General features: G+C 42.7%; 1 protein-coding gene across 2 annotated transcripts in view; it reads left to right on the top strand.

The window, feature by feature from the left end:
- Positions 1 to 11,937, top strand: part of lmbr1l (limb development membrane protein 1-like) — a 44,792-nt gene extending 32,855 nt beyond the window's left edge. For both annotated transcript variants that reach the window (XM_014135879.2, XM_014135878.2), the window contains exons 3-13: positions 4,095 to 4,128; positions 4,448 to 4,587; positions 5,066 to 5,293; positions 5,443 to 5,511; positions 5,612 to 5,676; positions 6,237 to 6,309; positions 6,466 to 6,552; positions 6,769 to 6,923; positions 7,955 to 8,186; positions 9,076 to 9,237; positions 10,030 to 11,937. In XM_014135879.2, coding sequence (XP_013991354.2) covers positions 4,095 to 4,128; positions 4,448 to 4,587; positions 5,066 to 5,293; positions 5,443 to 5,511; positions 5,612 to 5,676; positions 6,237 to 6,309; positions 6,466 to 6,552; positions 6,769 to 6,923; positions 7,955 to 8,186; positions 9,076 to 9,237; positions 10,030 to 10,115 — 1,331 coding nt within the window. In that variant the 3' untranslated portion in view covers positions 10,116 to 11,937. The remainder of the gene's footprint in view (positions 1 to 4,094; positions 4,129 to 4,447; positions 4,588 to 5,065; positions 5,294 to 5,442; positions 5,512 to 5,611; positions 5,677 to 6,236; positions 6,310 to 6,465; positions 6,553 to 6,768; positions 6,924 to 7,954; positions 8,187 to 9,075; positions 9,238 to 10,029) is intronic.
- Positions 11,938 to 17,420: the final 5,483 nt, after the last annotated feature.

The raw sequence follows: 17,420 nt of genomic DNA on the forward strand, positions 1-17,420 counted from the left end.
CTCGCATTGATGTGCAACCCTGGATGAGCTGCACTACCTGAGCCACTGGTGTGGGTTGTAGACTCCATCTCATGCTACCACTAGAGTGAAAGCACCGCCAGCATTCAAAAGTGACCAAAACATCAGCCAGGAAGCATAGGAACTGAGAAGTGGTCTGTGGTCCCCACCTGCAGAACCACTCCTTTATTGGGGGTGTCTTGCTAATTGCCTATAATTTCCACCTGTTGTCTATTCCATTTGCACAACAGCATGTGAAATGTATTGTCAATCAGTGTTGCTTCCTAAGTGGACAGTTTGATTTCACAGAAGTGTGATTGACTTGGAGTTACATTGTGTTGTTTAAGTGTTCCCTTTATTTTTTTGAGCAGTATATTTTTAAACCTGCATATTTAGTTAATATTGCCTGCTAACATGAATTTCTTATAACTAGGGAAATTGTCACTTCTCTTGCGTTCCATGCAAGGAGTCAGGGTATGTGCAGCAGTTTGGGCCGCCTTGCTCGTTGCGAACTGTGTGAAGTCCATTTATTCCTATCAAAGACCGTAATTAATTTGCCAGAACTGTACATAATTATGACAACATTGAAGGTTGTACAATGTAACAGCAATATTTAAACTTAGGGATGCCATCCGTTAGATACAATTTGGAACGGTTTCGTATTTCACTGAAAGAATAAACGTTTTGTTTTCGAAATGATTGTTTCCGGATTCGACCATATTAATGACCAAAGGCTCGTATTTCTGTGTGTTATAATTAACTCTATGATTTGATAGAGCAGTTTGACTGAGTGATGGTAGGCAGCAGCAGGCTCATAAGCATTCATTCAAACAGCACTTTCGTGCATTTGCCAGCAGCTCTTCGCTGTGCTTCAAGCATTGAGCTGTTTATGACTTCAAGCCTATCAACTCCCGAGATTAGGCTGGTGTAACCGATGTGAAATGGCTAGCTAGTTAGCGGGATGCGCGCTAATAGCATTTCAAAAGTCACTCGCTCTAAGACTTGGAGTAGTTGTTCCCCTTGCTCTGCAAGGGCTGCGACTTTTGTGGAGCGATGGGTAACGATGCTTCGAGGGTGGTTGTTGTCGATGTGTTCCTGGTTCGAGCCCAGGTAGGGGAGAGGAGAGGGACGGAAGCTATACTGTTACACTGGCAATGCTAAAGTGCCTATAAGAACATCCAATAGTCAAAGGTGTATATGAAATACAAATGGTATAGAGAGAAATAGTCCTATAATAACTACAACCTAAAACTTCTTACCTGGGAATATTGAAGACTCATGTTAAAAGGAACCACCAGCTTTCATATGTTCTCATGTTCTGAGCAAGGAACTTAAACGTTAGCTTTTTTACATGGCACATATTGCACTTTTACTTTCTTCAACTTTTTTGTTGTTGCATTATTTAAACCAAATTGAACATGTTTCATTATTTATGAGGCTATATTGATTTTATTGATGTATTATATTAAGTTAAAATAAGTGTTCATTCAGTAGTTGTAATTGTCATTATTACAAATAAATAAAAGAAATTGGGCGAATATTATTATTATTATTATTATTATTTATTTTTTAGAAATGTATCGGCTTTTTTTTGTCCTCCAATAATCAGTATCTGCGTTGAAAAATCATAATCGGTCGACCTCTAGTCCAGTGTCTTTTGGCCATATTAATTTTTGTATTTTTTATTGGACAGTCTGAGATGGCTTTTTCTTTGCAACTCTGCCTTGAAGGCCAGCATCCCGGAGTCGCCTTTTCACTGTTGCCGCTGAGACTGGTGTTCTGTGGGTACTATTTAATGAAGCTGCCAGTTGAGGACTTGTGAGGCGTCTGTTTCTCAAAGTAGACACTCCAATGTACTTGTCCTCTTGCTCAGTTGTGCACCGGGGCCTCCCACTCCTTTCTATTCTGGTTAGAGCCAGTTTGCACTGTTCTGTGAAGGGATTAGTACACGGCGTTGCCAAGAAACTGAAGATCTCGTACAATCTCTTGCATGGAATAGTCATTTCTCAGAACAAGAATAGACTGACGAGTTTCAGAAGAAAGTTCTTTGTTTCTGGCAATTTTGAGCCTGTAATCGAACCCACAAATTGTGATGCTCCAGATACTCAACTAGTCTAAAGAAGGCCAGTTTTATTGCTTCTTTAATCAGAACAACAGTTTTCAGCTGTGCTAACATAATTGCTAAAGGGTTTTCTAATGATCAATTAGCCTTTTAAAATGATAAACTTGGATTCGCTAACACAACGTGCCATTGGAACACAGAAGGGATGGTTGCTGATAATGGGCCTCTGTACACCTATGTAGATATTCCATAAAAAAATCAGCCGTTTCCAGCTACAATAGTCATTTACAACATTAACAATATCTACACTGTATTTCTGATCAATTTGATATTTTAATGGACAAAAAATTAGCTTTTCTTTAAAAAACAAAGACATTTCTAAGTGACCCCAAACTTTTGAACGGTCTCTCTCACTCTCTGTCCATAGGCCATCCATTTGTAAATAATAATTTGTTCTTAACTGACTTGCCTAGTTAAAAAAATAACATGCATATAGTACCAGTCAAAAGTTTGGACACCTACTCATTCAGGGGTTTTCTTTTTACTATTTTGTACATTGTGAAATAATAGTGAAGACATCAAAACTACGAATAACACCTATGGTATCATGTAGTAACCAAAAAAATGTTTAAGCAAATTTATATTTTAGGTTCTTCAAAGTAGCCATCCTTTGCCTTGATGACAGCTTTGCACACTCTTGGCATTCACCTGGAATGCTTTTCCAACGGTCTTGAAGGAGTTAGCAAGTGCTTGTCGAATTGTGAATGAGAGACTGAAGTGTACAGCCTGCGTATAAAAGCAAAGCAGAGCTCATGCCTTTTTCAAGCGACTTCTTTCAAATCATTAGTCACATCATGCAGCTTTACTATGTATTAAATATCAAAATATATAGCCTAACGTTTGTAGAACTGAAGTTACATTAATCACTCTAAATTAAGCATACAGGAGTACCCATTTCTTTTGTTAGCTGCATGTGTGTGCACTCAAATTGTTTGGAGAAAAATATCCTTTCTATTTTATTCATATCATGTTTCTTTAGACCTGTCTTAAATAATGGATTTATTGTGAAGGTGTAGGCTATATTTCACGGATTTACAATACTTTTTCAAATGTAGATGTTCCAAAGGTCTGCATTTGTGACTTGTAGGCTGTATGTGGAAGCCAGGAGATGCTAAATGAGTTTGTTAATTAACAGTCAATTACCGTGAGACCGACCCAGTTATTTGCTTGACAATCACCAACTGATGAAATTTTGTGACAGCCCTAATCCGATGAATTGAACGTTGGAAGTGTGGCTGTACAAATGCAATTTGGTTATGTACCATATGTAATCACTCCAGTAAAGTCTGGTTATTGAAAAACCGCTGTAGCACATCCGCTACAACATAACAAGTCTGGCCTGTAGCTGTGCCGCTCTGGCTCTGCAGAGGTTTAGCTGTTTGGAGGTGGGCCAGCCCACTGAGCCGGGCCAGCCAGTGTTTTTATTGGGTTTTGGAAAGAGTCAGCTAAACCTGTTCTGCGTTACGAGTAGTGTTTCCAATGAATGTCCACCGCAGTCAGTCAACACCAGCAGAACATTTGTGCCTCGCAGCTTAATTGAATGGTGTGATGTTGAAGATGGGATCTGTGAATCGATTCGGATGCTGCGAACTGCTTTCTCTTGCTCCCAGTACATGTCGTCGTCCCCCCCCCCCCACACACACACTCTTCAGTTCCTCCTCATGACCTGTACAGACTTGTTCTTTTGGGTCTTGAACACGGTGTACTCCACATATCTCTATTTTTGAGGCCAACTACTTATTTCCCCTCTGTCCGTGTTGATCGGCACTACCTTAGTTTCTTACCGATATATCTCTTTCTCTAAGCATATCCCTCAACACTCTAGGCAACATACGTTGCCTCGACACAATTTCAACTCTTATGTCTGGGTAAATGGGTTGTGTTGACAAGATGCTCACATGCCTTTAGTCAGTACTAGCTGGCCTGTTGGTATAACTGTGAAGCACTCACTCTTATGTTTTCTGCCGTTTTCCAGATGACATTGAAGATGCGACCGCCAACAAAATTGCGTAAGTAAAGAGACCTAATGATTTAACTGACCTAGCAGCAGTCTGCACGTTGACTCACTCAGTCTGTGATTTAGAGTGGCTGGGTGTGAGCTAGTGTCTGAGTCGATGTGACCTACGAGATGACACAACTTGGCCTGTGTCACTGTCCTCCTTGCCCTTTGTCCTTACACTCTGATATTCCTTTCCTCCCTACTCACCCAGGGCAACTAGCAATACTGTATTGTCCAAATGACATAAAAATACAGCGTACATTAATCAATCTACAGACCCTCGTTACAGCACACCTCTCCCTCACCGTTCTCTCTCTCTTCCTGTCTAGGCTATGGCTGTGTACGTTTACTCTCTCTGTGGCAGTGTGCGCTGTGCTGCTCCTCCCCATCTCCATCCTGTCCAATGAGGTGCTGCTCATCTTCCCTCACAGCTACTACATGCAGTGGCTCAATGGATCTCTCATTCACGGTACTGATCCACGTTTACACCACAACACCCAATACCGCTCCACGTTGTCATTCCATAGTAGTTCATTCATGGTCAGAGCGCCTACATTTTGAATCCCAAGTGTTGATAGTCAATGAGCTCCAAAACAAATGATTCATTACTATGGTTTTGGGAACCTTGCACAGTTGATTATGTAATAATATTCGGTGCATCTTTCACAGAAATGAAACGTGAGCTCCACAAACCAGCAGTTGAAGGGAAGTGGGGGCCCAAATATAAAATTCATAGCAAGCACTGACAACTCTAGTCCCTCTTGCTTATTTCCATCGAGCTCTACAGATTTATGTGTTCTATATACCCCCCCAAAAAAGTGTTGCCCTAAATGGCTAGGCTGTGCCTCACTGTGGTGGTCGTGTTTGTTGCTAGATTTCTATCCCTTTTATGATATTACCTAAATTTGTAATGAAATATTTTGACCATCTCTTCTCTCCATCATCAGGCTTATGGAACCTAGTGTTCCTGTTCTCCAACCTGTCCCTGGTCTTCCTCATGCCCTTCGCCTACTTCTTCACCGAGTCGGAGGGCTTTGTGGGCTGTAAGAAAGGGGTGATGGCGCGGGTGTATGAGACGGCGGTGGTGCTACTGCTGCTCACTCTGCTAGTGCTGGGCATGGTGTGGGTGTTTGTGGCCCTACTTAACAACCACAGCGCCAGGGAGAGTCTCTACGGTTAGTTGCTTTTCATTCAAGCCGTTTTTGCAACTGTTCGCAATGGCTAAGTATTTTTGAATTGAATTGGTGTCCTTTTAAAAAATTAAAAAATTGGAGAAGCATGTATCCAAGTCCTTTTTCTAATGACCTGTTGTCTCCCATCTCAGACATGTGGGAGTACTATCTTCCTTACCTCTACTCTGCCATCTCTCTGTGTGGAGTGCTGCTGCTGCTATGTGAGGACACCTCCACTATGTCTCGTCCATCTGCCGCACTGGCTGCTTAACTTGTGATGTGTATGAATGCTGCCTGACACCTCTTCCTGTCTCCCTGCAGTGTGCACTCCCTTCGGGCTTTCCCGCATGTTCAGTGTCACTGGGAGCCTACTGGTCAAACCACGGGTGAGTGATAATCCGCAAACCTTTTCTCCCATATGCAGACAATAACTGAAACACTGACATTTATGTCTTTGGTATTTTATTAGAATCCCCATTAGCTGTTGCAAAAGCAGCAGCTATTCTTCCTGGGGTCCACATGAAACATAATACACAACATTAATAGACAAGAACAGCTCAAGGACAGAACTACATTAAAAAAAAATGAAGGCACACGTAGCCTACATATCAATGCATACACACAAACTGTCTAGGTCAAATAGGAGAGAGGTGTGTTGCTTTATCTGTTTTTTTTAAACCAGGTTTGCTGTTTATTTGAGCCATATGAGATGGAAGGAAATTCCATGCAATTAGGGCTCTATATAGTACTGTATGTTTTCTTGAATTTGTTCTGGATTTGGGTACTGTGAAGAGACCCCTGGTGGCGTGTGTGTGTGTGTGTGTGTGTGTTAGAGCTGTGTGTAAGTTGACTATGCAAACAATTGGGGATATCGTTGACAATAACATGGCATTGTTATAACATAACACTAATGACTCAATGAAATCCATCCCCTGTGTTTCCTCAGCTGTTGGAGAATGTGGAGGTGGAGATGAACTGTGCTGCGTTCGAGGAGGCTTCGCTCTCCAGGACACTCAACAGTGAGTGGGCCAGCGACCGTGGGCTACAATAGTCTCTCAACATGGGACAATTGAATGCATTTCTATTCGGAATCGTATGCTGCCTGTATCACACATCCATGACTCATCCTAGAGGAGGAGGTGGTGGTTGTGTTGACCGTGCTCTGTTCCTTGTAGGGGGTAGCACGGCATGCTGGGTCAGTGTGAACGTGGAGCCTTTGAGGAAGCAGTTCCTCGGCGTCCAGGCCAAACGAATCGCCCTCGGTAAAACCATCGTTCTATAATAATAATAATACTGTGTTTTTATTAAGTTCTCTTGACTTACTAGGGTTGGATCAAATTCATTGGAAGATTATACAACATTGTTGGATTTCATTCGGGCATTAGACAAATTCCAGGAATAGCTTCACTGCTCACCGGGAGACTGACAGCGTTGTCTCCAGTGGTCCTTGTCCTCATCTCTCTCTCTCTCTCCCCCAGAGATGCGTAGGAGAGCGTCACCATGGCAGCGGAACCTGTTCTACCCTCTGGCCATGCTGCTGCTCCTAGCTCTAACGGTGGCCTGTGTGTTGATGGTTTGTTTCCATGTTCTGGAGCTCCTGTTCGACGAGACGGCCATGCCTAGTGGAATGGGGGTGAGAGGACTCTACTAAGGGGAATAAGGGATGGCGTGAGCTGGAAGGGGCTTTGTATGGATTATTCTCGACAGCCCGCTGTTGATTTTGTAGCATGTAGGGCGTTTACACACACTGCCCAATGTGGGTGAAAGCACGCTTTGGTGGTAATGTTTTCCCTTCATTAGGTTTTAAAATGCATTTTACCGTGATAAATATGATCACGTTCTGAATCGTTCCGTGAGGTCTTTCTTTTTTACACTTAGTGCTCCGTTGACATTTTTTAGAGAGATGCTTGAGAAATCTCTCAAAGTCCATATCTATCTTACCTCTATTGTTTTATGTCCACCGGATTTGAGAAGAGTGAGCCTGTTGGGTAGCCTTCATTCTGGCTCAGCATCCAGTTTCGCTAAAGCGACGCTATTTACCAGATTAAAAAAATAAATGTTACCACTTATTTTCTCTGGCCTCCATTTCATTTAGTCAGCCTAATTTTGACCTTCCTACTAGGGTAAAAAACTCCAATAACTTCAACGGTTTAGGATGGAGACACAGTTTGGACCATTGATTTTCTTCGTGGATTATCTACACAATTTAACAGAATTTAACCCATTGGTCAAATTGGTTTTTGATTGGACACCCTATAGCTGGGGTACTCCACTCTTACCCTAGGAGTTCCCGCAGCCTGCTGGATTTCTGATCCACCTGATAATTAATTGCACACACCTGGTGTCCCAGGTCTAAATCAGTCCCTGAGTTAGAGGGGAACAATTAAAAAATGCAGTGGAACTGGCTTCAAGGTTCAGAGTTGCGTTTGAGGGCCTATAGCATGAGTTTACTCTATCTGTATACATATGTTGAATTCTAACGATGCACATTGACCTATTGCCTCTGTAATGTTGATCCTGAATAGTCTGTTCTTCTATTGAGTGACTGAGGGCCGTATCTTTCATATAGATTTCTCAAGACTAAACAATTCTAAGGACATAAGGACCTTTTTTTTATAGAGAATAACAGATTTGCCTTGATCGTATGTTTCCTCTGCGTGGTAGGACCCTCGCCTGGGGACGGCTTCCTTCTCCATGTTTGGTTCTCTGGGAGCAGCAGTGCAGGTGGTCCTCATCCTGTACCTGATGGTGTCGTCTGTGGTGGGCTTCTACAGCTCTCCTCTCTTCACCTCCCTGCTGCCCCGTTCTCAGGACACCAACCTCACACAGATCATTGGGAACTGTGTGTCTCTTCTGGTCCTCAGCTCAGCACTGCCGGTCTTCTCTCGCACTCTGGGTAAGAGCCCTCCCCGTTCCCCAGGTTGAGTTTCTAGATTCTTGTCGTCTTGTATGCTTGAACAAAAGAGATGCGTAGACCCCCACAGTGGTATCATAATACCCATAAAACCTAGTGGTCAAACAGGGAAATGGTTCCAATCGTTTCCCACCATAAATGTTTCCCATAGGGGATTTTAGAAACAGTAAGGGCTGTGTTTCCTGTAGGCTTACCCTGACATGACGTTTTGATAACCATGTAAATCTTTCTCGGACAAGGTGACTTATCAATTGTTATTTAAATGTTTTATTTAACCTTTATTTAACTAGGCAAGTTGGTCCAAATTCTTATTTACAATGACGGCCTTGTTCAGGGGCAGAACGACAGATTTTTTAAACTTGTCAGCTCGGGGATTCGATCTAGCAACCTTTCGCTTACTGGCCCAACTAGGCTACCTGCCGTCACACCAGGGTAAGCCAGGGTAAGCCTACACGAAACACAGCCCTTATTTCAAGTGTTTCTAAAGTCCCTTATGGTGGAAAAACGATTGGAACCGTTTCCCTGTTTGACCACTAGGTTTTATGGGTATTATGACACCTCCACTGTGGGGCTCTATTGCCTACTGTAATTAGACTGAGAGCTTCTGGTTGTAGTATCATTTCTGAACACAAGAGGGCATGTGTATGCAGTCAATCACAATGAACAGTGTGTGACCTTGGCCATGGTCATGTACTGTGCTTCAGAAATGCACCCTTCTTTCCTTCCTCTCTTGACGTATTCCCAGATCTGAATCGGATGGATTAGTGAAAGTAATATGGATTTGAACTTTATTTATCCATTGGGGGGGGGTGAAGATATGCTGAGCAGTTTATAGTGTCAAACTAATCCCATTCTCTTACCTGTTCTTCAGGGATCACACGCTTTGACCTGCTGGGAGACTTTGGGAGGTATAACTGGCTGGGGAACTTCCACATAGTGTTCCTGTACAACATTCTGTTTGCTGGACTCACCTCTGCCTGCCTCATCAACACACTCACCTGGGCTGTGCAGAGAGAACTCATGCGTGCCTTTGGTACGTTACGCAATCAATCAGAAGTATTTATAACGCCCCTTTTTTACATCCGTGCTCTACAGGAATATGTCTATGAACCTGATACCTGCCTTTCTGTGTGTTTTTAGCTTTTTATGTTTAGATGTTAGATACCATGCTTTTGTATAACTTCATCTTCAATTTAGTCATGTTCCACTCAAAATACAACTACATGATTTGTCCACCTATCTTGGCTGTAGTCGACTCCCCCAATCCGTTTTTGGATATGCATCTTGCTTGCTTAGGTATTTGGTAGCCGTATTGTGTTACTTTCATTATGTAGTAGAAGGGTTGTGCTAGCTGCCAATAGTCAGTGTGTTTTCAGAGTGACTGTACTGTGAGCTAGCTATAAAGGTGTTCTCTTCCCAGCTCTGGGCCTGGCCATGTTTCCCAATGGGCTGGTCTCCTTTCCTCAGATAGAAAGGCCTATACAATTCTCTCAGGAAAGAGGGGAGTAGGAGTCCCCTGTGGGCCTGGCCGCTGGGCCCCCTCCCGGGCCCCCCACACACACTCGCCCTCTGCCCCTCCGCCCAACACAAACAGTTCGGCGCATAGAGCCGTGGACACGCACCCCCCTTCCTCAAGGGATAGATAGCATCTCTCCTCTCCCACTACCTCCCCAACAGCTTTTGTTCTGTTCTGTGATTGATGGACTTTCTTTTCACCCAAACTAGCCTTTTTTTAATCTTTTATTTTTCTCACACTCTGTCGGCGATAATCATGCCATTTTGTTCCACTGTTGGTGTTAATTGTAAGTGTTTTATGTCTCCACAGGTCTCCACAAGCTTCCTCTGACAGTGTCCCGCACAACCATCCCCCTCAAGCTCCTCCTGGCAAATGGCCTGTCAAAGATCCAGTGACTGACATTCCCTTGACCAATCAACCGTGATCTTTAATCCCGACCGGGACCTGAGCCCCCTGGATAGCATTCCCATTGGACCAAAGGCACCTTGTCTTCAGTCCTCCAGTCAATCTGTGTCTGGATCACCAAAATGAAGAGACCGGAGTGGAGGATTAGAAGTGCAGTTTGGACAATGACGCAGTAGAGCTCTGCTCACTGACCAACAGAAGTTGACTGGGGAACCAACTTAAACAGTCTCGCTTTTTGACTACAGTACTGGGGTTCTATTGAAATCACTGTGTGTGGTAATCTGAGACGAAAATGATAAATCCTGGAACCTCTAAAATATTCTAGAACTGAAGAAGGTTCTGGAACTGAAAAAGGGATCTTATCAGGGTTTTTGGGTCATGGCTAGAAGGGATTCAACTTATGTCAGATATTACTTTTCGTAGCAGGTTAGGAGAATTGGGTTAAGGTTAGGAGAAGGGTTGGGGTTAGTTAAAATGTAAAAAGAAAAAATTGGCTTTTGATGTTAATTTGAGAAAAGCTGTGTCCCTTCTAGCCATGACCGGGTTCTTGTTGACCTTGTGACATCATACAGTACATCCTGGATGTCCTAATGCCTTATGAGAAACTCACAATGGGTTCGAGAGGTGGAGGTGGGACCGACTTACTTTTCTCTTTGGACACGCACGTGTAAAAGTCAGCAAATCTATTTTGGAACATTACGTTGCAACTGACATTTCCTTTTCCTGATCAGGGGTTGAGCGGTTGAGTCCTCTCTCTGCCTCCCCTCTCCCCACGCCTTCCTCTCTCTCTCTCGCTCTCTCGCTCTCTCAAGACTACTATTTCTGGGCCTCACTCCTTTGAATCCCACTTCCATGTCTTTTTAAGACTCCTTGTCTGTCTGTGTAATGGTGTGTTCGCTAATGAGAGGATGTTTTTAAACCTGGGTATTTTACATGCCTTGACCTTCACATAGTGGAGGAAGAGAAGGGGACAGGACAGGGTTGTGTTCATTAAGTTTACGGTTAAAACATTTTTACAACAAAAAAATTAGCATTTCAGTTCTCTTCCAGTTGGTGCCTGACGAACACAACCCAGGATTTGTTTTAAATTGATAACATGGAATTGGTGAACAAAAGATACCTGAACACAAAGGGGAAAATAGGAAAGGGAGGTTGTTATTGGTTGTATAATGGCATTTCTGTTCCCTTTAAAAAAAATAAGCATTAAGGAGCTTCCTTAATGACACCTTAGTAACACTCACTTGTGTGTCCTGTCTTGGACCAATCATACTGTGAATTGTTTGTTAATGTTCAAGTGCAATACTGTTTACGCTCCACTGCCAATTCCAATGACGTGTTTTTCCTTAACTTTTATATTAGAATATTAGAATAATAGAAATGGATGATCTCTAGCGTTTTCATTTTTTAGATCTCTTTATAGTGATCCTGTCATGCTTTTCCTTTGCTGTATCAGCATGCATGTTAAGTTGTTTTAATTGTCTAACGGCTAATAATAACAATCAGTTCTGTTCTGTCGCCAGCAGGGGGCAGGGTCTCCCAAACTCAACGGCAGCCTTCTGAAAGTTCCCCTGAGGTTCCGTCAGAGAACCTTCTATCCTTAGGGCAATGGTTCTGTTTGGTCAGTCATTGCACATAGCGTTTACTCATTTCATGTCGCGTAACAAGTCTTTCGAATCTATTGTTTGGGGAGCAAACAATGTTTTTTATGGTTTACTTTTAGTGCTCTAAAATGTTTTGATGTTGTAAAATGTATATATTTTTTTTATGAGCTGTGGAGAAAGGACAAAAGTATTACATTTTTCTATACATAAACTGTCTTGTCTGATATGTATGGATTGTTATGAGTAATAAGACTGTTACAGTGCAGTTATATAGTAGTTTATCTATACATGATCAGGTGAGTAATAAGATTGTTACAGTGCAGTTATATAGTAGTTTATCTATAAATGATCAGGTCTCATTATCCAGAACCGTCCCACTTTGTGGGCGTTTGCTGGCGGGTCTGTCCATACTGTGCGATTTACGTCTGTCCCCTGAGTGTCCTGTGAGTCTGTGTCTGTCCCCTGAGAGCCTGTGTCCTGTGAGCCTGTATCTGTCCCCTGAGTGTCCTGTGAGTCTGTGTCTGTCCCCTGAGAGCCTGTGTCCTGTGAGCCTGTGTCTGTCCCCTGAGTGTCCTATGAGTATACGTCTGTCCCCTGAGTGTCCTGTGAGTATACGTCTGTCCTGTGCGTGTCTGTCTCCCTGTCCCACCACCATTTGTTGCCTTGCTTTAATCAGGCCCAGAAGAAAGCCGTTGTATTTTGGCCTGTCTGTCATCGGAGGCCGTCCCTGATACCGCTATAACCAACGTTTCCTCCACTCGGATGCCACCGCCAGATAAAAAAAAAAAAAAAGGCCAAATCAAGAGGAGAGGCGACGCTCTAGCTTTCTCTCTTTCACCTCCACCCACTCCCCCTTTCTTCCTTCTGTTTTCCTGGCATATTATTCATTTCCTCTTTTGGAGGCAGAAAAAGAGAACCCGGTTCTCCTTGATTTTTGTTTGCATTTCTTTTTCTCTTTTGTTTGATGTTTTTAAATGAGCTGTCTTTTTGTTTTTGTTTTGCCTTTTCCTCCGCTAAAAGGGAGTTTAAGTCTAAATGTTCCCGTAATGCTACTTACTGTACATATCAGAGGCTTGGTTTGCCCTGTGTGGTAGGCACACACGCCACCTAGACATGGCAGTTAATGAATACAGGAGTGATATTTAATTAGGTTTGTTCTGGGTGTTTGTGTGGGAGTCTGTCTGAGAACAAGTGCATCCACTTGTTCTGTTCACATTTCATTGACCCCTTCTCCACCCCACTTAACCTAATTAATTTAGTGAATGTGCAACCTAGACTAGTCAAGTTGTTGCGAAGCCACAAGTAATGGCAACAATTGTTCATCACAATAAGATGTTTGAGTTGCTGTGTTAAGATTCTTAATTCTAGGAAATTGAGAGGATTTGAGAGTTAGTTGGGATTTTGTATTACAACAATGTCATAACTTGGAATAACTGGCAGAGAAGGAAAGCAACGAGATCAATGCTCTCTAAGTTCCTGCAAAGAACCTATCACATTCAATGTTAATGCCTTTCAATTTAGCCATGAAAATGCTGGACAATTTGGTACTATTAGTCTAGATTAAACATTCAACATTCTGGTAATTGCTAGTCTGCAAATGGAAACAGAAACAATTCTCTATCCTGGAATTTAGAGAACCATTTTCTCTCAGTGTTTGCGATACATATACACTGAGTGTACAGAACACTTTTAAGAATACCTTCCTAATATAGGAATCCACATGGTGTAGAAAGGGTTCCACAGGGATGCTGGCCAACGTTGACTCCAATGCTTCCCACAGTTGTCATTGGCTGGATGTCTTGTTCGGTGGTGGACCATTCTTGATACACACGGAAAACCTGAGTGTGAAAAACCCAGCAGCGTTGTGGTTTTTGACAAACTGGTGCGCCTGGCATCTACTACCGTACCTCGTTCAAAGGCACTTAAATTCTTTCTTGCCCATTCACCCTCTGGATGGCATACAGACACAATCCATGTCTCGATTTGTGTCAAGGCTTAAAAATCTTTAACCTGTCTCCCCTTCATCTGCACTGATTTGAAGTGGATTTACAAGTGACATCAACAAGGGATCATAGCTTTCACCTGGTCAGTCTGTCACGGAAAGAACAGGTGTTATTTTGTACAGTCGGGTCCATAATTATTGGCACCCTTGATAAAAATGAGCAAATAAGACTGTATAAAATAATGAGCTACAGTGTATGCTCATGGGGAAATTATATTTTATACTAATACAATTGCTCAGAAAGATTTAACAAGTAATAAGAAATAAAAAAAAATGAAGATGGGTGTCAATTATTGGCACCCGTTTTTAATACTCAAGCACCCTCCCCTTGTGGATATAACAGACTTTTTCTCCAATCTCATAAAATATTTTAGAACACATTGGGAGGGATCTTAGACCATTCCTCCATACGGACTCTTTCCAGATCCTTGATATCCTTTTGTCTGCTCTTATGAAGTGCCCTCTTCAATTCAAACCATAGGTTTTCAATGCGGTTCAAGTCCGGAAACAGATGGCCATTGCGAAATGAGGAGGGGGCTAAGAGTATTGATAAGTGGTCAAATTGAATGGAACCCCTATCTTTGAGATTCTGATTTTATTTCTTGTTAAACAAAATCTATTTCTCTGAGCAATTGTATTAGTATAAAATATAATTTCAATTTTATTTAATTTTTTTAGCATACAATATAGCTCTATTTGTTTAGTTTTTTTCTGATCTTTATCAAGGGTGCCAATAATTGTGCACCTGACTGTACATGCATATAGCCTTTGTTTGTAATGCACTGAACTATGCGCTCCACTGAACATGTTGCCATTGACCGTTCCCCTGAACTTAAACCTCACCTTATGTGTAAACAAACACAGCTAGAACCATGCCATGAGGTCTAGGTCTGGACTCACCCAAGCCTTTGTTGAAATACTAGTTTGTGCTTACTGAAACACTGAGGGAAGTTATATTGTAATACTGTCTGTATGTTTAGTGTTTTTTCACTAGTTTAGATACCTGGCAGTTGGTTTTAGTTGTAATGACGGTTCACGGGTCAAAGGTTGGGGGTTACAACGCTGGTCCTAAAAAAAAAATATATATTCTCGTATTTGTGGCGCCACCCACCCAGAGCTTACTTAAAAACGTGTGTATATATATATACTTAGTCAACTTACCTCTGTCTCAACCTTGATTCCACTGAAACGTGTGACATTAGAATAGCACCTCCCAACAGCAAAATAAAGAGCCTTGATACCGTAGTGCAGGGGCCTGCCACTCTTTTGAATGCCCTCGGTCCCCCACCCAGTTGGGGTCTCAACTTACTGTTCCAAGTTGGAATGGTAGAATACAAAAGGTGACATTTTGAAATGTGGTTGTGCATCATCAGTTTCTCTTATGTCAGCTAACATAGTTTAGCAGCCAGCTTTCTAAACAAATTTAGCAATCTGAAATGTTTTATCATGGTTGAATTAGCAGCCGTGGGGCCCCCATAAAATTTTGTTAGTCAGTCGCACTCCGATATTAAAATCTGCAAACATTTCTTTCCACCCCATGGCAAAATGTGTAGAATTGTACAGCTATGTGGGGTGGGAGAGGTTGATGTTGGTACGCAGACCCGTGAGCAACTGCGCCCCTTCATGAGTTGAGATTTTTTTGTGGCCCCACTCCCATCAAAGTTGTCCATCCCTGTTGTAGTGGCTCTACAATCAAAGAAGTGTCACATTCAGTTCAGTAATGTAACTAAATACACAGCATTTGACTGATAGTTCAGCATCTATAGGACCATATCATAGACAAAACAGGAGTGGGGAGACAGGCAGCGTGTATAACGGGATAAGATAGCCTATCTTTATTGTCAAAACACAAGAATGAAGGGGGGGAAAAAAAGACACAGATTAGCTTCCTGACAGCCGGCCGTTTGAAGTGCGTGCCAAAGTGCATTAGGGTTCTATTCTTCCCGCTGTTAGCTGGCTGGCAACACACAGAGCTGCTCACAGGAAAAGGCGAGACTTTCGTGCTAATCGACTGATAACGGCGGTCACACTGTCCGTTTGCCACGGCTGGACTGGCGGCAGGCGGACCCTCACCCTGCTAGCACACTCGCGGCACACTTCCTTCACACGCTGGGCTGGTAGACTGGCAAACTGGCAGGCCTCTGATCCATCTATACGTCCATAAACCATCACTAAAACACATGGGCATCTAGTAGAAGTGAAGTGACATTACACACAGTAAATACTCAGGACCCTGATTCAGCCTAGTCTTGGACTACAAAGTTAAATATTCACCATTGAGTGTTGTTTTGGGGTTTTTTTTGTCCAGAGCTAGACTTAAATCGCTGCCTGGGGAAACCAGCCTTTAGAATTACACTTAGAACCCTTGTGGTGGGTAGCAACGAACTCATTCAGGGGACACCTTGCCTGATGTCAGCGATCTAAATGATGAAGCCGTGTAGTGTGGTCATACATAGGCCTTCTGTATGGTGTGGAGGACAGCTGCATCTGGTATAGTAGCAGGTATAGATAGAGCTCTATATGACTGATTGTTAAAAGGTTATAGAAGTATGCATGATCTCTGACCTGTTTGTTTGGGCCAGGAAGTTCCACCCTGGCCCGCTATTGTCCAGTCTGCTGTAGCATCAAGTCCCAACAAAGTATGCAACTATAGTGTTTGTGTGTACTTGCGTACACCTGTGTGTGTGTGTGTAGAGTGCATTCGGGAAGTATTCAGACCCCTTGACTTTTTCCACATTTTGTTACGTTAGCCTTTTTCTAAAATTGATTAAGTTTTTTTTTTTTTTTTTTTACATCAATTTACACACCATACCCCATAATGACACAGAAACATTTTTTAAAGACATTTTAGCAAATGTATTAAAAATAAAAAATGATCACATTTACATAAGTATTAAGACTCTTTACTCAGTACTTTGTTGAAGAACCTTTTGGCAACAATTATAGCCTCGAGTTTTCTTAAGTATAACGCTACAATCTTGGCACACCTGTATTTGGGGAATTTCTCCCATTCATTTCTGAAGATCCTGTCAAGCTTTGTCAGGTTGGAGGGTGAGTGTCGCTGCACAGCTATTTTCAGGTTTCTCCAGAGATGTCCGATCGGGTTCAAGTCTGGGCTCTGGCTGGGCCACTGAAGGACATTCAGAGACTTGTCCCGACGCTCTCCTGCATTGTCTTGGCTGTGTGCTTAGGGTCGTTGTCCTGTTGGATGCTGAACTTTCGCCCCAGTCTTGAAGTCCTGAGCGCTCTGGAGATGGTTTTCATCAAGGATCTCTCTACTTTGCTCTGTTCATCTTTGCCTCGATTCTGACTAGTCTTCCAGTCCTTGCCGCTGAAAAACATCCCCACAGCATGATGCTGCCATCACCATGCTTCACCGTAGGTATGGTGCCAGGTTTCCTTCAGACGTGACGCTTGGTATTCAGGCTAAAAGAGTTCAATCTTGGTTTCATCAGACCAGATAATCTTGTTTATCATGGTCAGAGTCCTTTAGGTTCCTTTTGGCAAATTCCAAGCGGGCTGTCTTGTGCCTTTTACTGAAGAGGGGTTTTTGTCTGGCCAAACAACCATAAAGGCCTTATTGGTGAAGTACTGAAGAGATGGTTGTCCTTCTGGAAGGTTCTCCCATCTCCACAGAGGAACTCAACTCCCTTACCGAGGCCCTTCTCCCCCGATTGCTCAGTTTGGCAGGG

The sequence above is a fragment of the Salmo salar genome, chromosome ssa13 (assembly GCF_905237065.1).
Source record: "Salmo salar chromosome ssa13, Ssal_v3.1, whole genome shotgun sequence".
NCBI lineage: Eukaryota > Metazoa > Chordata > Actinopteri > Salmoniformes > Salmonidae > Salmo > Salmo salar.